Source organism: Anabas testudineus, chromosome 8, assembly GCF_900324465.2.
Source record: "Anabas testudineus chromosome 8, fAnaTes1.2, whole genome shotgun sequence".
Taxonomy (NCBI): domain Eukaryota; kingdom Metazoa; phylum Chordata; class Actinopteri; order Anabantiformes; family Anabantidae; genus Anabas; species Anabas testudineus.
The window spans coordinates 12,940,511-12,966,895 of record NC_046617.1 but is presented as its reverse complement, the minus strand read 5'-3'; the positions used below and the strand labels follow the sequence as shown (position 1 = coordinate 12,966,895).

General features: G+C 40.3%; 1 protein-coding gene across 1 annotated transcript in view; it reads right to left on the bottom strand.

Annotated features, from left to right (window-relative positions):
* Positions 1 to 4,986: 4,986 nt before the first annotated feature.
* Positions 4,987 to 26,385, bottom strand: part of LOC113158852 (E3 ubiquitin-protein ligase rnf213-alpha-like) — a 28,443-nt gene continuing 7,044 nt past the window's right edge. The window contains 55 exon segments of the mRNA XM_026355138.1: positions 4,987 to 5,793; positions 5,977 to 6,155; positions 6,310 to 6,399; positions 6,615 to 6,812; positions 6,930 to 7,007; positions 7,105 to 7,306; positions 7,555 to 7,735; positions 7,822 to 7,905; positions 8,213 to 8,345; positions 8,463 to 8,714; positions 8,848 to 8,942; positions 9,349 to 9,523; positions 9,655 to 9,811; positions 9,895 to 9,995; positions 10,101 to 10,135; positions 10,245 to 10,320; positions 10,413 to 10,655; positions 10,747 to 10,857; positions 10,958 to 11,080; positions 11,194 to 11,384; positions 11,485 to 11,692; positions 11,808 to 11,922; positions 12,020 to 12,122; positions 12,218 to 12,384; positions 12,612 to 12,794; positions 12,887 to 12,987; positions 13,108 to 13,228; positions 13,361 to 13,548; positions 13,946 to 14,152; positions 14,253 to 14,410; positions 14,513 to 14,643; positions 14,746 to 14,937; positions 15,029 to 15,161; positions 15,241 to 15,391; positions 15,613 to 15,668; positions 15,752 to 15,874; positions 15,952 to 16,076; positions 16,158 to 16,274; positions 16,435 to 16,559; positions 16,648 to 18,597; positions 18,599 to 20,239; positions 20,353 to 20,508; positions 20,609 to 20,790; positions 20,916 to 22,047; positions 22,049 to 22,204; positions 22,644 to 22,808; positions 22,921 to 23,058; positions 23,482 to 23,699; positions 23,791 to 23,950; positions 24,089 to 24,705; positions 24,786 to 24,938; positions 25,068 to 25,241; positions 25,482 to 25,665; positions 26,016 to 26,138; positions 26,240 to 26,338. Coding sequence (XP_026210923.1) covers positions 5,637 to 5,793; positions 5,977 to 6,155; positions 6,310 to 6,399; positions 6,615 to 6,812; positions 6,930 to 7,007; positions 7,105 to 7,306; positions 7,555 to 7,735; positions 7,822 to 7,905; positions 8,213 to 8,345; positions 8,463 to 8,714; positions 8,848 to 8,942; positions 9,349 to 9,523; positions 9,655 to 9,811; positions 9,895 to 9,995; positions 10,101 to 10,135; positions 10,245 to 10,320; positions 10,413 to 10,655; positions 10,747 to 10,857; positions 10,958 to 11,080; positions 11,194 to 11,384; positions 11,485 to 11,692; positions 11,808 to 11,922; positions 12,020 to 12,122; positions 12,218 to 12,384; positions 12,612 to 12,794; positions 12,887 to 12,987; positions 13,108 to 13,228; positions 13,361 to 13,548; positions 13,946 to 14,152; positions 14,253 to 14,410; positions 14,513 to 14,643; positions 14,746 to 14,937; positions 15,029 to 15,161; positions 15,241 to 15,391; positions 15,613 to 15,668; positions 15,752 to 15,874; positions 15,952 to 16,076; positions 16,158 to 16,274; positions 16,435 to 16,559; positions 16,648 to 18,597; positions 18,599 to 20,239; positions 20,353 to 20,508; positions 20,609 to 20,790; positions 20,916 to 22,047; positions 22,049 to 22,204; positions 22,644 to 22,808; positions 22,921 to 23,058; positions 23,482 to 23,699; positions 23,791 to 23,950; positions 24,089 to 24,705; positions 24,786 to 24,938; positions 25,068 to 25,241; positions 25,482 to 25,665; positions 26,016 to 26,138; positions 26,240 to 26,338 — 12,813 coding nt within the window. The 3' untranslated portion in view covers positions 4,987 to 5,636.

Here is a 26,385-nt window from a genome sequence, read left to right as displayed (position 1 = left end):
GCTCTGCTTTTTTTTTTTTCTGTTGCCACTGTACTCCACTCAAGAATCCATATCTGTGGAATTATAATTGAGGATAAATATTATTAAGTGCAATCGGAGAGGGTGTTGTATATTTGTGCTGGGGCCAAGTAGAGAGGTGCGGTGAAATTGAATCCCAGCTTGGGCCAGGACCACATGAGAGTTTAGTTGATGGCAGAGGAACCGTGTCCCTCGATGGACAATCAGTGGCATCAGGGAATACACAGGTAAAAGGTCAAGGTAGAAAAGTGATGTAATGTTTAATTTGAGACTGCAAACTAACACAGACTGTGTCTGCAGAATGAGCAAGTCAGTGTTTATAACAAATATAGAGACTGGAGATCCCTGTTCGTCAGGGATTTGGCATTGTGATGTTCAGGCTCTAGTCTCTCATCACCAGGTGGAGAAAAACAACCCAAGTTCTCTAATCTTATACAGGATAACTGTCAGCACCTCCGTACTCCGTGGAAGCCTTCCCCAGCTTGTTACATCACTGGCACCAGAAGTAATCACTCTAATCCTTTGGTATCCATGGTAAACAAAACCTCTCGCACAGTCATTATCTATTCGCAGCCAAAGGCCGTCAGATAACAAAGCACAACAGGGAGAAAAGAATGAATGAAGGGAGTTGCAAGAAAGCTAGAGTGAAAGAAAGAGAGATGAGTGCGAGTGAAGGATATTGGGGGGAAACGACAGAGGGACAAAGAGGGACGAGAGAACAGCATTTAATTGTCTTATATAACACTCTCCGCTGTGTGCCAGGCAGCAACAGTTTTTCTCTCCTTCAATGGGATACGTTTCTATTGTCAGAGCACCAGACGTCTCTTAGGCTTGATGTAAACTGACACGTTGTTGGATTTATGCAACAAAATCTAAACTTCTCCGAGATGTTTTGCATTGACAATTAATCATTTTGTGATGTGCATGAATAAAACCTATAGGCATGGCAAGCACAAGCCGTCCACCAATGAGCAGATAGTTGAAAACTAATGTCCACACAGTCAGAGCCTAAATGCAAAGTAGGAACCAGAAAGGTTTGTTAAGTCCTCTTAAGTCAAATATGGACATCCTTGCCAAAGGCCAGAAAGATAGGTGGCTCTTATCACCACTTATAATCCCTTCGTCTGTGTGTGGGTGGTGTAAAGACTCAGGCCTATAAGCTGCAGATGCAAAGTGTTAATTCTTCATGGATTATTTGCTGTGAAAGTACAACCAACTGATGATCTGCTGAAGGAAATAAGGAGCAACTGGTTCGGTGCCAGCATACACACAGAATAAGTTCATGTTGAATTGTTATTTCACTTATTCATGAAGAAAAACTGAATTTCGTGAAAAATAAGTGTTGTACCGTTACAAGATGTACCATCTTTACATTAGTCCATCTTTAGGACATATTACCTAAAAAAGAAAACATACAAACAACAGCTGTGCTTCTACTGTTGCTCACTGGCACCTGACAGCAAACAACAGTAACCATCTCTGTTACAGTATGTTACAGTATGTTACAGTATGCGATTTGTCTCCCAGCCTTGACACAGTGCTCCAAAATGTGTGATCGAAATGCACCAACAAGCAATTCTGCAGAGTATCCACTGCCTTTAACTTCGTGCAGTGCATACCTGACACATAACTTCACATTTGCTTCTTCTTATTTTTTGAAGAAATGCTAGAAATATTTCTGAGTTTCTCAAACACGCTCTCCTCTTTCCATAACAACCTGATTCAATATGTGGTATTATTGTAACGGAACACAAAGGCCGAGCTGTCTGACTTTAACCGTTTGGTATTGAAATTCAAGCTGAAGAAATGAATCAGGTAATTTTAAAGTTTCTCAAATATACATTTGGCGACAAGCTCCTTGATAGATAAAGAAAAGTATCTGATATTTTTAAGGGCTTTTAATTGTTCTACCTGTACTTCACAGCAAAAACATAATAGGAGAGGATGTTCAGAGAGAATAGCAGAAGTTGGCTCATCATTGTTTTTTTTTTATTCTGAATGCTCTCGCTAATGCCGTCTGCAATGCTTTTGTGTTTGCATGCACATGTGAACAGTGGTTTAGCTGGGAAACCTGTCTATGCACATGTCAGCTGTAAATATTCCCGCTGAAAGCCCGAGACGCTGTGCCTCTCATGATACCACATGGTATGTTCTCACTTAACGAGTGATTGTATTTTCTCTTTGCGTATTTAATAGAACAGCATGGCAGCATGAGTTCTTAATTTCTTCCTTGTGCTTGGAGGACAACCCAAGTGTTGAGTGCAAGGAGAAGTGCACACAATTAACTAATATATTTCACAGATGTATTCACTGAGGGTTTTTTTTTTTTTTTTTCGCTTTCTCCCTCATCTCAGCGCTGCACAGCAGACAGGGCAACCTTAGAGTTTGGACACGGTCTCTGCTCTCACCCCAGCGTGACCTGCTGGCACATACATTTCAGATGACGTAGTAATTAAAATACACTAATTTGATAATAATGCAATAACAGCAAGACCCTGAAAGGGTAATTTAAAGAAAACATTTTTGCAGACCGCCAGTAGAGCAAATGTAATGCCCCGTAGAAAATACAGTAGCCTGTTGATGTGCTTTCCAAGGTCTCGGGGGTATTTTAGGGTACTGATTTCATACCACATTCATTAAAAACTTTGCTCCCTTATGGCCGAGAGCGCGGGACTGGCGACAGTGCCTGAGAACGATATTGGATCCCCAAGGTGTAAACTTGATGAATATCTGAGGCTGCTTTGCGAAGGGGCTAACTTTGAAGCTCCTGCACAGATCAAGGCACGGTGACAATTCAGCGCTGAACTTTGTATTATTCTAAGTGGGTTGTAAAGTTCATAGGGCAGCTCTGAAGCTTTAATAGCCTACATACACAGGAGTAACTCAAGACAAGTATAACAAGAAGAAATTATTCAAATTGCTGACCTAGATTTAACATTGCTGGATTTTTAAATATTATTTCGTGACATTATTTTCTTTTTCTTAACAGGTTGCAGAACAGAGAGCAACAGGAACCATGTGGTGCAGGAGTGTGGGATTATATGAAACACGCTTTGCTGGACGCATTCAAACCAACCAGTGCTCAAACCACCAGGCCACCAGGGAAACGGATTTTGTTTTAAATGTGGCTCATAACAAAACCAGATCATTTTAAATAGGGCGCTTAATATCACATTACACAAGGGGTGCAGCCACGACAGTTAAATCTGACATTTCTGCACACCAACATCCAGCTCCATCAGTCACAATACCTCCATGCTTCTGGTCCAAAATCAATGAATATCATCAAATGAGATTAAAAAGTGGTAAAAAGAGTTTGGTTTCTTTGTCCTTTCCTATGTACCGTTGGCACTGCGGCTTTAAAACCTGCAGAAGTGGAAGTGAAAGTGATTGAATTTGCTCACTGGGGCTTGTTCCACAGGACGTATTTGTGCAAATCAGGCCACTTGTGAATTTAGCTTTACTAATGAGCAGTGAAGACAAGGCTAGATAGGCCAGGGTGTCAAAATCACCTTAGCCTGGTGGAATCAGCTTTCTGTCTGTCATCTTAAAATTAAATACATGGCTGCTATCAGAGCTCTGGCTTGAGTGGAAACAGATAAAACCTTCCTTCTATATTTGCTCTTATGGATATCATGTATACTGACTGCAGACTCCCAGAGGGTGGTCGTTGGCATGGTTTACTCTCACAGGCGCATGTTTCCATTTGTCATTGTTATGCTAAACACTGCTTTGGTATAGAGGAAATTGAATTAAGGAGCCGTCCAGCAGCAGTCTTGTCCTTATCATTTCCATCAGCCTGATCAGAAACACATTGAGCTCCCACCAACAGAGGGTCAGAAAGTCATGTAACCTTAGGCAGGCAGTCATTTCCTGAACACTCCATCATGGGCAGCCTCTCTCGGCTATTGGTAGTGATGTCAGTAATTTACAGTGCCTCTTGAAAGTTTGAGAAGCCTTTGATTTTCAGTTCAAACATGGATACTCTGGTGTTTTCTTGTAAAATTTGGTTGGATCTCTCAAATTCATAGTTCCATCAATGATTGCCCAGGCCCAGATTGTGACACTGCGATCTGGACACCACCATGTTCCACAGATGGGGTAAAGTCCTCACAGTGCAATGCACTGGTTGTTACCAACAACTATGCTTAACATTCAAGTCAAAAGGTTCTACTTTTCATCCACAAAATGTTAAATATATAAAATAGTTTTCTGGCTTTTTCACTAGGTCTTAAACAAATTGTTGACAACATTGAAGACCAACCAATACACAAAACAATCATTTCTTTCTCTCATCATTTTGCTAAGAGAATAGGTTCCTCCTGGCAACTCTACCATGCACGTAAGCTGTTTACTAATGTTCTCCTAATGGTGGACACATGGATACTGATATTATCCACAACAAGAAAGACCCTTAGATTACTAGATATTACCATGAAGGTCCTTGTGGAACTAGTATGATCTTCGTGTGTCAACCACTCCTGGTAACAGTAACAGTGGTGTTCAATGCTCTCCATTTATATTTAATCTGCCTGAACAGGTGGAGTCCAAACTCTTTAAACATTTTTTGTAACCTTTTCCAGGCCTTGTAAGCATCATGTCCTTCAGACATGTCCTTTGTTCAAGCTATCAAAACCCTCTACAAACCTGTATTATGAAGATCAGGCTTTAATAGTGACAACACAGATTTCTCTCTTCATTTCTGGCCTAGAGAAGTGATGTGGTAATGTAGTGGTAATGCAGTTTTAAACAGGACTGCTGACAAATTTCTTCTAAACCAATGGCAAAAGTCACAACAAGTCTCAGGAAGTACACGTCCAAGTGCATACCAACATTTCATTTCCTTACTTGTTGCTAAGTCTCTAACAAATATTTATTCTCACACCAGAAATCTCCAGGAATAAGAATAAGATGCCACATTTCAAATATGCATTTTAGGTATTATTAGCTCATAAAAATACACATGGACAAAGGAAACATTCATGCTTTATTGGAATGTTGGATGTATTGATTGTAATGTGTACTGTGATTATCCTTAACATTAACAAAGAGTCTAATTAACATTAAATGAAATAAAAACACAGGTCTTTTAGAAAGGTGAATAGAAGGAGTGGAAGAAAGTGCAACGTTTACAAATGACAAAGTAGCAACATGACAGTGACAGAAAAACAGATGGAAAGCAAAATGACACCGTGTTCATTATTAAGTGATGTAACCCAGTGTCAATTCAAGTCACCATAGTTTTAGCAATTTATACCTGAGAACAGTTGTGAACTTTGAACAGATTCACATGAAAAGTGCAAGCAAACATATTCATACAGAAACTCTGTACATGTGATGATGCTATGAAAACAATACCAAAAAAAAAAAACCTTAAAGTTTACATATTCATAGAGGTGAGTTGTAATTGAACTGCACACTAATTCTGTGGCACTACGAAGCTTTGCATTATTAATCTTTAAAAAGGCACATCTACTTGTTGTTCAAAATACAAAATACAGCAAACCCCCCACATTTCAATACTGTCAGTTTCCCATGATTGTAAACTTTATCTGGAGGATTTAACATTATAAAATCAAAAAAGGAAAAAAGGAAAATCAACACTTCCCGTCTCTTCTTCATTGTTTTTGAGCACGTTCCTGCCTGAAGGCGACAATGAACTTCCATGCTTCAACATAATGGGACAGGCAGATCTCATCTGGGAAGTACTCCTCCACATCTGGTGGGATGTCCAGGTCTTTACCCTCCATGTAACTCACCAGTGTAACTTTCAAGCTTTAAGAGATAAACCATGCATTTTAGATAAGTTATCTGACATGTCTAGCTCAAGGCATGATACGTAACACAAGCACTCTTGTTTTAACCATACAAATTAAAACAAAATACATATTCAACATAGACCAAAATAAACTTCGAGTTTGAGAACGAAAAAATGGAATAAAAAACATTTTGTTTTACCCCCAGTCAGGCCTGTATGTGTCAGGTGCATTGGGCTTTTTAAGGACCAGCACAAGGAACTCATGCATCTCCAACATGAAAGTGTCAGCGCTGCTCTTGGAGAAGAAAGCAGTCAGCAGCCTGGGTTCATCTTCACCCAGTGCCTTTTTGTATTGCTCTGAGACTCCTGCAAATGGATCCTGTAGAAAACAGGAGTGAAGAATACATTAAAACTAATACAAATGTATAAAATCTAATAAAGTCATAGATTAAGTACTACTAGCAGTCATAACAAAATATATTAATGATATAATATTCATCTTTGTGTAGTGGTAGTGCTGTGTAATGCCTTACTCTCTTGAGTCGCAGCATATTTTCTGATTTCAGCGAGGCCAGCAGCTGCCACAGAGCCACACAATGCTTAAGATAGCACATGCTCAGTGCCTGTAATCAAAACAGCAAGAACATCATTTTTTCTACCCACTCCCAGACTAAAAGTATAGCATCAACCCTAAAGCTTAGTGGGTCGGTCCCACTAATTTGAATTACATCCATGTTTGTACACAAAGTAACAAACTGAGAGACTGATGATTTTTGTGGAAGTGAGAGATTGTGAGGGTCCAACAGGGGAAAACAACCAATGTCTCAGACAGGCTGACCTTCAGGATATGTGGCGCCATCTGGTTTCCCATCTGCAGCACCTCCTCCAGGTAGCAGGACAGCTGCATGTGAGGCTCTCCCCCGGTCGTGGCAAGAAAACCAAGGGCCACTTCCAGTGTGGACAAGGCCTCACACACTTCACTGTAGGACTGCAGCTCACCAGACACGGCAAACAGGGTGAGCATCTGAAGAGGCTCCTGTTGATACACAAACACAGGTCATGGACCCATTAGCATGTATCTACTGCGATTTGTGTGATAAGTGATAAATGAACCATGGTTCCCATAGGGCAGCTCCTGTATATTGCAACTTACTTGCTTGACTTTTGCTCTAACATCCTTCAGGATATTCTCATAGTTGCGGTCATGCCTGTTCACTAGTGTTGGGATGCCCTGTTAGTAAAAGAAATGGACATGAGGGAACATGTCTTGACAATTTTGTGCCAATATTTGGGCTCAAGCCGCTGTGCTCTGTTTTTCATTTACTCACAATAAGGGTGATGATAGGTTTGCCCATTAGGAAGCGAGAGACAATCTGCTGCTGGATCTTGGGCAAGTCATATTCATGAAGGGTCTCCTGGCCCCGCTCAATACTGTACTGAGTGTTAGACAGGACCAGGGGCATCAGGTCCCTCTCCACCTCGTACCGAATTACGTGCAGGTCTGTCAGATCTGCAGGGCTCACCTTGTAGCTGGAAAAAGGATAAACAAGAAGGGTCACTATGTGTTGGTCAGTCAACACTAAAGTACATTAAAAGTGTGCTTTTAATGTTGTTTATTTCAAATGATGATAGGCTTTAGTAATCAGACATATATCTAATAATCTCATCTTCAGTCTTTTTCAGTCAATACACACAAATTCTATGCATTTGGGGAAGGTCACTGTCTTTTTCCAGTCAAACATGTTTAAGTAAGAAAAATGTGGCATGAGCGCCCCCACCTGGTCTCCTCTCCAGTGTATTTATCTACACAGTAGACCAGATCATTGTGCAGGGCAATGAGGTAGCTGATAAGGGCTGTAGAGCACAGGCCCAGGCCTTGTCTCTGAGGTAACAGCACCCTGAAGTCGCTTTTGAGGGTCAGGTCCTTCTGACAGAACTCAGCTGGGATCTTAATCTCACCTGAATGACAACATTTTAATTCAACTTAGATCATGATGTTGGGCAGACTAGTGTCAATGTAACAGTGTATAATGTCTGTACTTCACCATTTGTTGCCAAAGACACTCTGAGCTGATTCCATGTTGTCAGGAAGATTTTGACGTGTTCTTTATACCAGGATTTCAATGAATCTGCATGAAGAAATAGAAAATGAAAAACAAAAATCACTGGACAGACAGAGATTAAGAAGAAGCTGTTCACATCACTGGCTCTCGCGTGGAGGAGACTTTGCTCATTTATGAATGCGGTTTCCGAATATTTCCTTCAAGGTTAAAACAACTCCATGCTTGGCAGAGAGGCCTTTAAAGTGTATGCTTCATATCAAAGAAAGAGGTACAGTAATTAGGGGCTGCAGGGGACTCTTGTGTATCTCTTGTGTTGGAGAATGATACAGTTGAAAAGCTGAGAACCACTGGTGCACACAATAAGTTTTGATACCTGCTTTCTGACTGTCAAGGAATTCTGCAATGGTGTCACAGGTCAGCTCAGTAATGTTTTGAAACTTCTTGACCAGAACCCTCTGGAGTGTGAGGATGTCAGGAAGGTGCCTCACCAGCCGAAGCTCTGCTTCCTAGAAGGTAAGAGAATCGCTTGTCAAGTCAACAAATGTCCCCTAATACACCTACCTATATGATTAATGGTTTTACCAATTGATAGGAGACAGTGTCTTTGGGCACTATTTTCTTACCCTATGCAGAAATTTCCACAGTACAGGAAGGGTGCCTTTGCCATCATTTTGTTCCACAATGTGGGTGAGGCTAATCAAAGAAACTTTCTCTCTGCAGCTCCACACAGCAGAACAATGGATCAGAGAATCTGAGGGAAGTGAGGCCAAGAAGAGACGAGGATTGCCAAACATGAGCTTCATGATTGGATTGGCAGAGATTCGTGAGTCAGCCTGGATGAATGTGCTAACTTCCTTCAGTTGTTTATCCAAGTGCTATGAAGGAGAAGATGACAGAGGATTACAATGTGTTATGTGCAAATCTATTACAAAAAGGTCAAATTGGTTTGTTAATACAAAGTCAGTACTTCAATTGTTCCTATTCAGAATACATAGAAAACTTTTCTACCTTGAGATGAGGTGTGATGATGGCTGTGCTCACTTCCATCTCCCATCCATTTCTAGCCTCTTTGGTGGAAAGCCTATTGTCATAAGGGACAGGCCCTTAAGAGGGAGACAAAATGTGTTTAATAGTTGAAAGTAATCTACCAAATATTTTGATTATTTTGGCTAATTATTTAAATAAATATTTATCATCTGGACCATTTACAAAGCTAGAAAGGACAATCAAGACAAGCCTGACTTGAATGACCTAAAATTATATCATACACCACCAAAAACATCCATAACTGCACAGACACTAGAAAATTACACAAAACAATTAGCTACAGTGAACAGAGCATAAAATATACAACAAGGCAGAGGCAACTAAACAGCAAGAAATTAGATGGACAATTTTCAGAATCAGACATTTTTTGTTTTGATTATGTCTCTCCAAATAACGACCACCCACCATATAACAGTTTTAGAATGGTTAATATAATATAATGGTATTATGGTGGTTCCTTACATATATGTTGCTGGTGGGGTTGCAACATGCTGCTGATAAGCAGGTGAACAGCACTGACTGTGTCATCCGTCCCCTTGCCCAGACATCTAATAAGGTGTTTTAAGTCTTTTCGCAGGTGGGCAAGTAGGAAAGCTCCCGGGTCGGGGACAGGAGGCTTGATGATGGCAGCGATATACTATAAATACAAACAAAAGATAACAGCTAAAATTAATTCCTGTTCAATGCAAAGTTTGTTTCCAAACACTGCAACATCAAGTACAGTATGTTTCAGTCTAATTGGAATTGTCATTATTTTGTCCAAGCTACCTGTGGGTGGCTGCAGGCGCCGAGCAGCATGGCCATGTGAGTGAGCATGCGGACAAGAGTGTAGGAAACTGGGGAAATGCTCTTTGTGTCGAGCATGTCTGGATTTTCCCTGCGACTGGGGTCACCAAGAATATGACCAGTCTGAGTGCGGTCGCCCCTGTAAGAAGACGTGAGTGCATAGATAAATACAGATGGTATTTAATAATGAACTGTTAATTGGATTGTTAGTAAATAACATACTGCATTTGAACAGCTTGAAATCCCTGCACAGGTAAGTGGTTGTTTCCTCCAATAATGGCACCACAGTCCAAACAACGACTAGTTTCCATGGGCCGGCCACACTAGAACAAAGAGGAGAAGACAACCGCAATTAAATATACCGGCAATAAAAGTCGGCTACAAAATGGGGAGACTCAAAATGCTGAGTCAGACTGAACATAACATACCTCTCCGATGGTGCAGAGGTGGCCATTCGGACAATCTATAGTAAGACCAAATCAAACATGATTACAAAAGTGGTTATAGTCTTTACTGTTCAACATCTTTAACAGACACATTCCAGATGTATAATCCTTTTGTTTAATACTTACGGTACCACTGCAATATTCCCAGAGCTTGTTGAGCCACTGCTAACATATCTTCTGGCATGGTGGGCAAGAAAGCCGCCTACACCAACAGATAAACACATTCAACTCAGTTCAATAAAAAGAGGCCTAGTTCATACTGTAGCACTAAAAGCATCTGACACTATATTGTACCTGCATGTTCTCAGGAGTCACTACCAGCTGCTGTAGCGGACCTAAGATCGCTTGGTTCCCACAGAGCAAGACAGCAGCCAGGTGAATAGTTAAATCCACCAACACACACTGGGCACCGGAAGTCCCAGGACGAGCAGCCAGTGGGCCCAGTCGGTTACTCACCAAAGACTGGGCAAAGGCCTTCAATTCTGGCCGGTCAAGGAATTTGGAGGATTGAATGAAGGTGTCCATAACTGCCAATTGCTGTTGGTACACAACCGTCTCATTATGGTTATTTGCATACAAAAGTAAACAGATATGTTGCAGCTCATATAGTCATGATGTAAGGTTGTACCTCTGGCTTGGGATGGAAGCTAACATTGGCGTCTCTGTAAAGAGTGGTGACTTCTCTGTACAGAGCCAGCAGAAGGTAAACTGTTGTCCACTGGGGTAAGCATCTGCAGCCCTATGAAGACAAGAAAAGACAACAACAAAATACCAACATTAACAAGCACGCGAAAGAAGGGCCTGATTTTGTTGCTAATAAGAGAATGTGGCAGCATTACCTTGCAAGTCTCCTCCAGGCCATCCACTTTGCCTTCCATAACCATTTTTGCCACAGCATTTCTGATAGTCTTGTAGTCTTCCCCACACACAAGATACTGATCTACAGGGGTAGCTCCTTCACTCTAGATGAAAAGAAATTGAACCACTGATTAGTATGTGTCTTACAGTGAACTTTCATTTATAAAATGCCTTTGTTTGGGTACTGCACTGAAAATCACACAGTGGAACACTGAACCTTTTGAAGAACTTCTTCAGGGAAGAGCCAGCGCATTGTGTCCACTTTGAGGAGTTTCAGCACAAACTCCACTCCATGTTGGCTGCAGATCTTACGAATTAAGTAGACACGATACCAGTCATTTCTACTGCTTCTACACAACTCCTTCACGCTGGTTAGGAAGGTGACATTTTGACCACCTTCATGCGACTCTGGTTTAATATTAAAAAGACAGCGTCAAAAGAATTATAAATGGGTTGTATACAACACACTAATGCAGAATATTGCAGTATCCTCATCCTAGTTACACACCATTAGTTCTAACATTTTCCACAATGAGACGAGCGGCCAAATCCAGGTCCATGCGCACTCTGGCCACCTGCTGCAGGTACTCTACAGTGGCTGTTTCAGCTGATTGTCCACATGATTTCAAGTACTCAGTCAGAAAGGTCCTTTCATCTTGCAGCCATGACTGCTGGTCTGCAATGGACCTGAACTGCAACCTCTCAAACATGGAATCCTAGAGAAATTAAAGGGTAGAGGAAAACAGGGAGATTTTTTCACCTGGTGAAATCAAATATGCATCATAATGTCACTTTTTGCAACCCACATGCAAATTTGGAATTAATTTGTACCTCCAGGCAGTTAATATACAAGCAGTACAGTTCAGTTTTGTCTGTTTCCTCCAAGATTTTGCTCTGTTCAACTGCCACCAGATGTTGCTGCAGGTAACCTTTAACTTCGTCAAAGCTTAAAAGAAATAGAATTCATATAAAAATACTGTTAAAACATTCAGGAATGTACATAAGTAATTAGGTCTTGTACAGTATGCAACTAGACTCCTCACCTGTACTTCAGCAGGAGTTTCAGCACTACTGACCGAACAACAGGATTTTTATCCACAGACTCGTCAAATGGGGAGAGCGCTTTTGTAAGAATCTGACGATTAGCTGGAAAAACAGAAAGTCAAATAGTCAAAGCAAACAAAACATGTATTAGCTGAGACAATATGGTACACAAGTAACAAAACTTTTCAGGGTTGTACCTCTCAGAAAAGCAACCGGAGTGGCCTCCACCATGAGAAAGGACAATAAATGACCAATGACAGCTGAACAGGGGGGTGAGTTGTCTTTGAAACACACAGTGGACACCAGGTCTATGAAGAAAGCATTGCACTGCTTCCTGAACTGAGCATGTTGTTTGATGAGGATCCTGCACAAGAAACGCAGTTAAACAGATTTATTACATATTGTTGTGTTTATTAAAAACTGTATAGCAAATTGATAGCCTATTAATTAATCAGATCAGTTCACAGCAGATCATGGTATCTCAGACATATTTTGTGTGTGTGGAAAGAAACACATATCTCTGAATGTTATGAGGAACAAACCAAAATGCAATCATTTGATTTTGTTTCTATTGCACATACAGTTACTAACCTTATCTCATCAGAAGGAACTACAGCAAAGTCATCGGAAACTTGTTGCATGCAGAGAGGACAGTACATCTGACCCGGGATCAACCACAGTTTGATACAGGTCACGCAGTAGATGTGCTGACATGGCAGGCAGAGTGGATCCTGGGGGTCTCCCATACACACTGGGCACAATGTAAGGCCAAACCTGGATAAAACAATAACAACAGGTGAAGACCATGGTGGAAAAAAATACAATAGGTTAGTTACTAATAAAATGTTGCATAACTGAATTTCTACCTGAAGATGCGTTCAACTGCTCCATCTTTGCAGGTTTTGAGCAAAGTAATTACCGCCTCAAATGACTGCTGAGTTTTGAGATCAGAATTTTTTTCCAGTATCTTGTTGAGAGATCAGAAAAGGCATAAGTTATTATAGGTGGATGCAGTTTTGTGGTAGGATAAGAAATACACTGACTTCATATTGTTAAACTTCAGCTTAGTACAAAAACCCAAACCAACCTGGCTAAGCCTTCTAGTATGCTCCAAAACAAGAGGTGTCAGCTTCTTCTCCACCTCCTCGATTCCCAACAACATGTGCTCCACAAACAGAGACAAAGAAAATATTCGGTTCCATCCAGTTCTGAGAACAAACAAACGATTAGGCGTCCAACTAAATACAGATAATGGCATCTAGAGACTACGTACACATATCATCCTCAGTATGTACACGACAAGGACAATTTTGAAGAAGTGTTTAGTAGGTTTTACTGACTGGACTCTGCAGACAATCGCCTTGCTCCTCTCTCCATAACATCTCACACTGTCCTCAGAGCAGATCAGCTCGATGGGAACCTGGAGTTTTTTAACTTGTCTGAGCCAAGTTTGTCTTTGGGCATCTGTGTCCAGGATTCTAGGCTCCAAGTATTCCACACACGCAAAAGCAGCATACACATCAAGTACCTTGTAAACAGATGACATATGATCACCACACACTGCAGTATACCAGATGTGCAATGTAAATAAAATTAAATATAGCATAATTTATTCGTATAATCATTATCAGCATCCATTTTTGGGTTGTATACATTCTTTGAACCATAAGCTGGTAAGGGTTAGGGGCAGTATTTCTTACTTTCTCCCTACTAATATATATCTGCATCAGCTTGTGCACTGTATTATCTTGGTATTTGGTGTCTAATATGTTAAGAATATCACACTCACTTTTTATGGATATCTGAATTTTGCTATTTTTTAAACACCATCCACCCCATAGTGCAATTTGGTAACTGAAAAAATTTAAATGAGGCAAAACAGAAAAGCTTTTTATGAAATACTAATATACTGTAAAGAGTCTCACCAGTTCATTAAAGTCACTGGTATGAAGTTTCGTCAGTAGGTCCTGGGTCACCTGACGCTCGATGCAGATCATTCTGGAGAGGTTCTGCAGTCTGTTCTTAAACTCATGATAAGCAGCATGGACCCATGACAGTGAAGACACGGTTTCTGTATCATTAAGCTGCAACCGCAGTTCATTGACGCAACAATTCAAGGCACCAGACAGGAGCTTAAAAAAAAAGCAGATAAATTATAAATGTACACATCAACACACGGATGTATATTAATAGATAATATTTAAAGGCATTAAGTATAACAGAGAAAACTACCTCTAGGTCCTGCTGGCAAGTCACATTCATGGTCATTGAGATGAAATCCTGAAGGTAGCGTTGAAAAAACTCTGTCTGCATCTCTGGGTCTGCTTTTGCAATGTGTCGTCCCAATGGGGTCTTCCAAAAGAACTTATGAAACTCTTCTTGAGTTTGACCTAAAACAAATTTAAATTTAATGTAATGCGAAAAATACACAACAACATGACATGTTGTTGTGTATTCAAAATATTGCATAATAGCTAATAATAGCTCATTACCTTCACGATGAACTGCATGAACCCAGAGTTCCTCCAAGTAGTCCTTGATCCTCCAGCTGAAAGGCATGCTGCTGCTCATGTTCTTACTTTGGGAAATGTAGTTCTGGACAATGATTGTTCTTGTCTCTGAGCTGTTAAAATGTTTAAAATACGTAAGGCAATTATTTCTTAAAACGTAATAGTTATAGGAATTTGTTAACCTTTATACGAAGTGTGATATTGGCACCACTTACTTGTGGTCTAGTGTGAGTTGTGAGATTTCCAGTAGCTTATCATCGCCAAAGATATCCAACCACAGCCTTTTAACAGATTCACCACAGTTTCTGTCTAGCAGGATGTTCATGTTCTGGTCGCGATCAATGACTGAAACCAGTTGTGCCAAGAGGGGGACAACCACAGCCTGAACACGTTTCCACAATGTATGCCTGTCACGAACAAAAAATGTTTTAAGTGCCAATAAAAATATAGTAATATGTATACAAGTGAAATTATATTGTCTGCAGATGAAGCCCTCACCTGAAGGTGCCTCCTTCTTGCAAGGCATCAATGTTCGAAGCCTCTTTAATCACCCAATTGCTTTTGAAGGTGTTGTCATCATGAGTCACAAGCAATGAGTGAAGACGCCTCTTCACAATTTGTAGAAATTTACCTGAAAAGCACCAGATAACATGATAAAACCACCAACTGTTTTAGCAAAAAAATAAATTAATAAAAGGTGCCGTTTGTACCATTAATTTCATCGCTTCTGAGGAGTGTCAGTAAGATCTCAACTCTCTGAGTACTGCGAAGGCCACTTTCCACCTGGTCTCTCAGCATGCCCACCGCACTATGTACACAGCTCTGCAGAAGTGCTGTAGTGTCCAGAACATCATCCGTGTCCTGCAGCAGGACACACAGGTTAAAAGCAAGTGTCACATAAGCCAATTATATAACAACATCGTCACTATTATCAGGCAACAGTGTGCACAGATAAAGACGACACCTTTTTCCAAACTTGCACTTAAGTTCCTTGTTATGACTGTAGATGTTAAGTTAATGGAAGATAAAACATGAATAACGATAAGTTTTCCCACAATAGAAGAAATGTGACATCTACCCACATTTATCTCTGCCTCTTCCTGCACATCCTCAGTATACATGTCATCCACCTCCATGGCTGTGGAAAAGAATTTTGAAAATTAAGTCCAATCAAAAATTTTTATGAGAAAAAAAAAGTTCATTTATTTTTCAACACTTTACCTTCAGGCTGATTCATCTTTGTTTCAAACATCTGACTGATTGTCATGTTTTGCAGTGCTTTGATGTCTGAAATGATGTCTTTTGATTGTCTGAGGTCGTCAATGTGAATAGATCTCCAAGGGCCTGTAAATATTAACATGTTCAGATTATCCTCGATTCACTGTTATCGCCATTTTATTTAATAGTTGTATTAGCCTTACCTCCATGAAAGCCAACATAGGAAGTCCCGCCCTCCATTCTTGGCAGTCTGGTGATAAAGTAGACAAACACCCTGGTTCCTCTGCTCTCTTGAGTTATTTTGTTGATTTCATTTATTGATGAATACCTAAAAATGAACAATAAAAATTTATATAGGTAAAAGTACACAGAGGTGCAATACCCAACACAGAGGAAATCTTGGACCTACTTTGCAGATGCAATAAGATTGGCACTGTGAGAGGCTTCACCAAAATCACACTGAATTATTAGGATTTTGCTGCAGGGCCCTATGTTACTGCTTCCATTTTCAGATGAGAGGAAGTTCCTGAAAGAGACATGGATTTAATGAGGGACCGTTAGTAACTGTATTCTTAATAACTCTAATTAATGAGAGTAATAATAACTCTTACGTACTTTATTTTAAATGATTGGCCCCCCAACTGTTTGGACTGTAAAATCTTCAATTTCTTAATATATCAACAAACCTGATCTTCTTTAGGAAGGAGTGTTCTGTGTCAAACTGCTGGAGTGAGAGAAGCTCAACACTATGCAATATTTGCCCCAGTGGTTCCAAGTCAGATGCTGTCAAAAGTCTGGAGAAGGTTGTTACCTATGGTTTAAAATTACAATTAGTAAGGCCTTCATAGCGTTGGTAGAATACATTTGAAACTGGTTTTGTATGACAACTTTAAAATTACCTCTGTGAAGGAAGAGCTGCAATTGACTTCCTGTCTTGTGTGAGCAAGTACATAGTCAGCCAAACAGCTGTTGTTGAGTTCTTCAAAGTAGACCCTGCCCAGATGTTCACTCTCCACTTTGGGGAGTCTTGTGCAATCTAACCGCACAACTGAGTCTGGTGTAGCACATCTGAGCAGCATGGCTTTTGCTTCATCAAGAATTGCTCTCTCAGGATCTGAATCCTCCAAACTGCCATTTAGCTTCTCCATTACTTGAAGAATCACTGAAGCACATGTGTCTGAGTGGTAGCCAATGAAGACATCTGGTGGTTGGTACTTGTGCATCTGACCGACTGTTGCGTGTTGACTGCTGAGAGACACAAAAAGTCTCACCCATTCCTTCAATTCATCCACAATTCTCTTCTGTTCAGTTTTGAGGACAGTTTGGATATCCAGGTAATGTTTCTCCAGTCTGTTGATAAGAGGTATTGGGAATTGTTTATAGACGACCTCCCTTTCCTCAATGACAATTAGCCGGAAGTCTTTGTGCACCCTGCATTTTACACGGTGTGTGCCCAGTCCCAGGTCAACATATTTCTGTCCTCCCAAGCAGACATAGTACTGGTTGAGAGCATCATAAAGACTTTCATAGAGGTTCTGCAAGTTTAGGAGCACAACAGTTTGTCCTGTCTCCATGCAGATTTTTACTCTGTTGATGTTTCTGCAGATTTGGGTATACTCTTGGTCTTTCGGGAAGCTGGATCCAAAGATTATTTCTGGGTGACTTTCTGAAAAGAAAGTTTGCTGTAGGATCTGTAGAGCTGCATAGTTTTTTGTTAGCACCAGCAAGTACCGACATTCTTCATCTTGTCCAACTGCCTTTATATTTTCCCTCACAAACTCGACAGCACTGATGTTCTCCAAATTGGGTGCAATTTGCAGTCCTTGGGTGAAAAAAGCAACTGCATCCACATCATCCTTGCCACTGAAATTTCTCAACACTGCCTTCACAGTTTCCTCTGCTGTGGGTTTCCGTTGAGAAGCCTTGGCTATGGCAAAAATCATTTTAATCAAGCTGTAATAGTCACGAAGGCCAAAGAAACCCTTGCCTTTATCGCTGCAGATTTCTAAATAGGCCCATGCAAAGGGCTTGAAGAAATCCCTGACCTTTTCTAAAACCATCGCATCAGATGAGCATATGCCTTTAGCACTCTCAATGAGTTCCTTCTCATCAGGGTCACCCCGAGAGACAAAAATGCCTCTGTTCATCTTTGCAGGGTCTAAAGCCCAGTTGGAGATGCCAATGAATCCAACCTTCTTGTGTGGTAGTGGTTCATCATCAATGCATCCCTCTTCCAACAGTGGATGAAGGGTTTTCAGTGGCATCTTCGGAGAGTCCTCAGCTAGTCCAATCTCATCAAGAACCACAACTGAAATGTACTCATCAAGGTTCTTCCCTTCCTGGAAGCGTCCACATTGCTTGAACGTATTGATGATACCTTCTGGTGTAGAGTGAGGGCTACACTGAAAGGACACCAAATGGATTTGTTTCAACCTTTTGTAGAGGTCAGAATGAGCTGCTTGGCCCTGCATTGCATCTGCCACCAGAGTTTTAGACAGAGATTTTGAACTTCCCGGTTTTCCAACTAAGAAGAGAGGGATTCTTAATTCAATGCAGAGAACCATCATGAAGACATTCTCTTTCAGGGCACTGTTTTTTGCAATTGTATCTCCCATTGGTACACCACTCAAGAGTAAATCCTGCATGAGTGAGATCTCCTGCATAACCTTTGTTGCGCTATATGGTGTTGGCAGGCTATTGCTGATTTTCTTTCTGTATTCTTCCTTTTCTTCTAGGCAGCCATGGTAGCACACTCCTATGGCCATAACTAGAGACCAGAGAACAGGGTCTTTGACGTCAGATGTTCTCAGATACCTTTCATTTGCATCAGCGTTTTGTTTCTTTTCAAAACTTTTCAAGCTCTGCCAAAAACATTGTGTGGCTGTCAAAGAACCAAACAAAAGCCTGCATGCAGCGTTCCACATCTCTCAAGCTGACAAAGCTGCATTCATTCCTTCTTGTGCGCATATACTTCTGTGACTCTGAAAGGACGTCAGTGATCCACCTGATGTATTGGTGATCGATAGCTTTGTTTTCAACCACTCTTTGCACAATCTGCTGGATGTATATTTTCTCAGTGTGATCATTTAACTGACCAAAGTCCCATACCAGAGGGATCATGCTTGGGGGCAATGCTTGAACCCTATACACCAACTGGCGAAGAGGGATAGAGCCAAGTTTTTCATCTGTCTCTTCAGCTCGAACTCTGTACCCAAGGCCAGCAGATTCTAACCTTTCAATCATCTCATCTGTGTGTTTTCTGTAAGGGTTGCATGCTGCGATAATCTGCAATCCACTGTTGGTTGTCAAACGTTCTCCCTTGACTGTCTTGTCACAGAGCACCTCCTTAATACTGCTGATGGCTTCAGTAGTGTTTGCCTCATCGAAAAAGAGAACAGAGTCAAATCCATAGTCTTGTTTGTTGATGGAAGCAATACTTTCTGCTTCTCTGACTTTGTTGTAAATCATCTCTGAAGTTGTCCCTCCATGTACCTTCACCAGCTTCATGTTCTCAGTGGCCACTCCACTTCTCCGCAACTCACAAAGGAATTTGATGAGTCTCGTCTTGCCACACCCTGTCTCACCCATGATAATGACAGGAATGCCACATCTGAACCGCATATGGATTGCCAGCATCTTCAGTATATTGTCAGTTGTAAGTTCAAAGGTTTCATCAGGGTCTAGAGGCCACTGGATACCAAGAACATTACAGATCCTCTCTATTTTTTCCCCTCTTGGAAGGTGATCAAAGTCTATGTTGAAAGGGACTCTCTGCAGCTGTAAGCCTTCATACAATGCTCTTGTCATGACATTCTTTTTTATCACTCTTCCTGAAGTGGGCTCAATGGCATCAACAGAGTTCTGTTCATTGGGCTGAAGATGAAAACCAACAAAGGTCATGGATACATGGTCATCATTAAAGAAAATATAGGGATGTGGTTCTGTTTCCCATCTCTTCCTAATCAGGAAAGGAGCCAAGTCTTCATCTTGGACACCAGTCAAGTCCATCTGCAGCCTGCCAGGACTTTGGTCAGAGATGCTGAGTGATGGAGTGGCAAAGTCCTTTGCCATCAGAATCATAAAGTCCACCACAAAGGTTTTGAATCCAGCTAGTGTATCACCAATGAAAGAGGCATCACAAAAAACAGATGTCTCACAGTCTTGCAGCTGAAGGTTAAGAAACCATGCAAAATTTCTTAGTTCTGCCCAAGATGGGTCCATAATGCCACAGTACATGAGAAGCATCTGAAGACATTCCACATAGGAGCCCTCAACACCCTGATATGTGAACACATCAAGATCAATGTGGTTATGAAACCGTGTGAGATACTGGTATGGACGCTGAAAGGCTGCACTCCTGAATTCCTTATCATCCATCAGTGGGTCATCAGTGCTCACAATAGCAGGGTCTTCTTGCTTACTCATCTCTATCATTAGCACCTCTTTGGGCGGTCGGCAGAAAATGTTTGGGAATACATCTGTGAATGTGTTCTTCACATTTAGAGCATATGGAGAGGAGAGAGAAAAGTATATTGTACGATCAGTAGGGGTTTAACATCAGAAAACTAATGATTTGTTTTAGTACAAAAGTCTTAAGCACTTACCTGTGGTAAAGCATTTCTTGTTGACTTCACTGTTGGCTCTAAAATCTCTATGACATATAGCTGGTCGTTACTGCACCTCCACATCTTTCCTTCTGAGTCCATCAAATAGCGCAGGATCAACAATTTGAAAAGAAACTCATGAAGGCCTTTCTGCACCTTTTTCAAATAGAAAAGAACACAACCCATTTATAATACACCATACCAATGAACCATTTAAAAAGGCTTGAAAATTAACATTAGACTCATTTATTATTACCGTTGACATGATGTCGAAATGGAACATAAGCAGTTCTGTAGTCTTCAGGGTGTTCAACAGAGATTGAAGAATGGCATTCTCATCAACACTAGGTTCAATCACGCGAATGCATTTCATCATTGTTGGCTTTTCGGTTGAGCGCTTTAGTTTTTCATATAGCCTCTTGATATAAAGAGATTTACCTGCAAAAAAAAAAATAGGAAAATCTTAGAGTCTTAGGACTAAAATATTCAAGACGAAATATATTAGTTATAAGTTATATATTAAGTAATATATCAATCAGTACTACAGTACTGTATATACACACCAACACCAGCTCTTTTGGACGAGACCACTCCAACGCACAGACGGTCTTTGAATACAGCCGCAGCACTACATTGATGTACTGGTACAGTGAAGTGTTTGTGGAGGTAAGTCTGAATGCTAACCAATGGCTCCTGGGGAACAATATGCAATCTGTACTGGCTAAAAGCTGATGGAAGGTAGGAGTGTTCTCTTTCTGAGCTGCAGATGATAACAAGTCTATAGTCTTTCGTGCTCTGCATCTTCATTCGCTGAAAAAAGTTCTCAACTTTACAGCTGACATCATAAGTAAGCAGATCTCCATAGAGTAGAGAGTATATCTTCTGTCCTCTGTAGCCTGTGCCAAGACAGCGTCTAAAAAATAACTCCACCTGTTCATATGGGGTTGAGGAGTTGCATAGGAGGACTTCATCATAGGTGGGAAGTATCTCATTCTCACTGCTCATGTAAATGGAGATGCAAGACGTCAAGACCTCTTCATGTGGGCAAATAATTAGGTTAGGACTTCCGGTGACCAGGCCTTGAGGCAACTGCCTCGCAATCATATGCCCAAGGTTATTATCAGAAATGTCTTCTTCTCTTTCATCTTCTTCATATTCATCTTTTTTATTGGCCAGTATTGCAACCAGTTTTCCAAGACTTGTTATATCAAGAACTTGGGGGAGGAAATTCTTCATGTCTTTCATATATGAATTCCAAATGAGATCAAATTTCAGCAAACCATTCGCTTGCTCCACAACACTTGGAAGGGGACCCAGATCCTCGGTGACATCTAGGTCTCCCAGATCACTGCCTGGCACCACTACAAAGGTCTGAAACTCAATATCTTCATTCTTCTCTTGTGGTGTTTTGAGAATTTCATACTGGAGTTCATGCCACGCTTGCCTCAGGTCTGTAGAAGTGCAATTTGGTTTGACCAAGGACAGCATCATAAGAACTTGGTCTTCCAAGTTGGTCACATTTTGCAGAGTCAGTTTGCTGCACAGGTAGACAATCTGCTCAGCTGTGTAGTAGTTCAAATAGTAATGTTGGGATCTCTGTTTGTCTACAAAATCCATCCAGTAGTCCAGACATTTCTCCATTTTCCTGCAAAGTTCAGGAAGTTGCTCTTCTATGCTACCCTCCACAATGACTAACACTGAGAACACTGTCCAGGTTGAAGTCCATTATAATGCTGGGTTCTTTGCTGTTTAAACAACAGTTGATTTGCACCTCCCAGTTTCTGAACAGAGGGTTACCAGCTGTGTGGAGGGCAATAAATGCCTCAGCTAGTCTTTGAACACTGTCAAAAACCTAGAAGATAAACAAAAAACCTAAAGTCAGATCTAATTATTTTTGAATATTCAGAAGATATGCAGGATTTCTCCAGGAAAGGAAATCACATATAATCAGTCAGTCAATCATTATCAGCCTTGTACCTTTCATAAAATATCTATTTGACAAAATTGATTATTTGTTTGTTTTTAGAATTGTATTTATTACTGTAATTTGTGTTTTGACTCTGTTTTTTGTTAATCTTGCAAATATTTTTGCAACAACTTTATTAATATTGAAAGACAGAAGGCATTCTGCTAAATATTAATCATTATAATTATTATTATTGGTGGTACATCAAATGGGAGCAGTAAAAGCATTGCTGGTATTGGTACAGTAGTAGAATTTCAGCTTTTATGCTAAACAAAATAGCCTATGTAAAAAATTAAAGTATAAAAAGGGAAACATTTCAATTCACCTCTGCAAAGTGATCGACTTCATTCTGCCCTTGTTCCCCTTTCCCAGACATCAGCATGAGTTTGTTTTGCAGCTCCCGCAGTTCTTCAAGAGAATAACCGCGCATTTGCTGACCCTCATCATGCTCTTCTGGAATCTGCAGCTTCAGGGCAGTGTCAAGACTCAACTAGATTGAAAAACAGAAATGCACTTTCATACATACTGTCATTTGAAAGGAACCTTGTTCTCAGAGACAACCCCTGAACTGCATGGACATTATCTTTCATTTTATTATTTACCGTTTTTACTCTTTGAGCACTGATCAGGTAGATACCCTTGTTGTTGATGGCTGATGCCAATGAGAGAGATGACAGCTCCACTGACCCATGACTATCCTTCACAGTCTTCAGCCATTCCAAATGACGTGCACTGTCCCGCTAAAAGGAAGATACAAGTTTTAATAGTTGCATAATCTTCATTTTTTGTTTTACAGTGTTAAGGTTATTGTTAATACAAACACTTCGAGTTTGGCTCAGATAAATTATAACAACACCAAATTCATAACCATCTAGGCATTAATGAATTCTAAAAGGCATTAAAATTAAGTCAAAAGTGTGAGTCCCTCTTAGTTTAACTTTGAACAGGTTGCTCAGAACCATGTTGTAAAGAATCACTGAACAAACAATATCATCTACCTCTGAGTGACTTAATGTCCACAAAGCATAAACAACTCTCTGTGGTATCAGTGTAATAAGTCGCTCCTTGTTAATTAAAGAAGCCATGATCATCCCCATTTCAAAGGCTTAATTATAATAAAGTGATAGCAGTCAAATTATTATCATTATTAGCTCTCTGTTTACCAGTTTCTTTGGCAGATTGCTGTCATTTTCCAAAGCTCTCCAGAGCTTTTTTAACACCTCTTTGAAGGCAGGAAATCCAGAATCTGGCTTGAGCTCATAAAGCATTGAGGAATAGCCAAGGACAGCATCATGAAAGCAAGCAACGCGGTCCACATCCATGTCATTCTCTCCCGCAGAGATTGAAGCCAGGTCAACAAAGACTTTCAGCTCATTGATGTCTGAAAAAACAAACAGTTTTTAAAGAATATGTTGGCTGGATGAGCAATAAAATGGACTGCCATTGTGACTAGAGCAGATAACCAACCTTACCTTCAAGTGAGTCCTTAACCCAGTTCACAAAGTTTCCTCTGAGTTTCAGTTCCTTCAAGCACAGTCTACGGGGCTCAGTGATGTCCACCAGAATCTTCTTTGCCTGCATCAAGTCATTGTCAATCCGATTGAGCTGCTCCTTCTGAAAGTCTGCATGACTCTGAAAGATAACAAAGGCAAGATGCTAGTACGGTTTACTGTGCTGTCAAACTTATTGCTTTTAAAAGGAACTACTTAAAATACACTAACATCATTTAAACTGGGGTATAGTTTAAAAAGTTCAAACTTTGCCACTTACAACTTCTGTGAGTGTCTCCAGAACCTTGAAATCTCCCTGAAGACAAAGTGTCTCTTTGACATTCATAATGATTTCAGCTGAAACCACAGCCAGATGAAGCTCGTGATACTGCTCGATCTGTTGAACCCTGGCATGGATCCACTGTTTGTCGGTTGATTTGTCAATTCTGCACATGATGTCTAGGTCCTGCGCAAGGTCATCATATTTGCCCTTGTAGTTCCTGAAAAGCTTGTTGACTTCCTCGAGTCTTATACTGCCATTCTTCAGACAAGTGTAGATGTTTTTGTAATCGTCATAGCAAATGACAAAAATGTCATCATGTATCATATCAGGTGTTGCCCTAATGTCCACCACATGTTCATGTTCATGTTCATCCTCCATTTCTTCGTTGGCCAGGATTTTGGCTTGTTTCTCCCAACACACCTGAAATAAGTAACTGTCTTTGAAGGTGTACAGGACCTCTGACATTTTTCTGATATCTTCATCCAGATTGAAGTAGGTGACAATACCAGCCATAGGGGAGGGCAGCTGATCAAACCCATGAACTTCCATAAAATCATCTAGGGGCATGACCTCAATGTTGACCTTTTGTCTCTCTTCCATCTCGGCAACATCAACTATCACAGAATAAACAGATGTTACATTTGCTGCAACTATAACAAACCAAGCTCTTATTCACCTAGTGCAACCATCATACCTGTCATATGTTCTTCAAGTTTATGGCTCATGGTTAGGAAGATATCCACAAGTTTCTTCTCATGATAGACAGCTTTCACTTCATCCCCTCTGCACTTCAACAGCCTCCTCATTTTGTCAATATCTTTGTACTCTTCTTTCTCAGACAGGCAGTCTGTTAATATCAAATCAAACACATTCCTAAGTATTACCACAAGGTCTACTATAAACATAGTATCAAGTAAATATGCCTATTCTGGGGTAATTTATTAAATCTTATTTAACCTAATCACACAGTTATTACCAATCTTCAGCAGTTCTAAGAAGGCGTCTCTCCTCTCCAAAATTATATTGAGCAGGCTGATCGTAATGTGTCCAGTGACCAGTTGATTCTTGACGGCTGTGAAGGATGATATGGCTATAGCAATCCTGTCCCTGGCATCTTGAGAGAGCTTCTCAATCAGCCTCTCTTCTGTGCCTGTAATTAAACAAAATGAATGTCAATGTTTTATTTAAAACCACATCAGTGATTACAGTGCTTGACTTTTTCACAAATTGAGGCCTCCTCTACTTAAGGTTGGAGTGCTGAAGGTACCTACCTCCAACCGTGACAAATCAAGAGATCATAGCAAGTTGTCATTTTCTGTTTCCCTAACCTACAGAGGGTTATTTCAGTGTATGCATGTTGTCACTGATCAGTATAGTTCTAAGAAGATACCGTGTAGTTGGAAAATTTCTTTGGCAGCATCCCAGGAGAGAAGGTGCTGAAGGATGACTTCTTCAGCTTCCTGATAATTTCCTTGACGGTCCCTTGGCCAGGATTTCTGGATAATAGCTGAGATGAGACTCCCAAACTTCCAGTTTATCTTAAACCTCTCAAACAGTTTGCCCTCAGACTTGGTCTGTGTAAGAGAAAAACAAAGATTTTATTCATAATGTTACTGAGACTATTTTAAATAAATAATCTGCACTTTAAAACTGTGACTCGTATATGTAATTTAATGTGCTGAACTATGCCAATTAAATAGATTGCTATGCATACTTTGGCTTTCACTTTTAACTTTAAGATGTTTGTTATTCTTCATCATGAATCCATACTCAGTGATACAAATAAGCAATGCAATAGTAGTAAACATTGTATTAATGACAATAATTATTGGAATTATCCATTAAAACATTATTAATTTTCTTATAATGGCTTAAACCACTGCACATCATTGTATGTAATACATGATATGAGACATCTTCATACCTGGCACAAAGATGTTACAGCCTCAAGAGCACACCTCTCTATACTCGCTGCAACGTGTGGATGGGAACCACTGAGTTCCTCTATCTTTGAGCAGTAGAATTCAATTTGATCCAAAGCAGATTCCTAAAACCACACAGACAAGTTAAATACATGTAAGTTTATTTTTTGTTAAATATATATTTATATCAAAATCACCAAAATTCTAGGAAACACACATCACACACCTTTTTGTATTTGCCTTCAAAGTCCAAAGTGAAGGTCTGTTTCCACTTTTTTGTGCAATCTTCATCTTTGAATTGGATGGAGATTATGTTGTTCCATATCTACAAACAACAAAGGAACAATTTTATCAGCATACCAGTGATGGCTT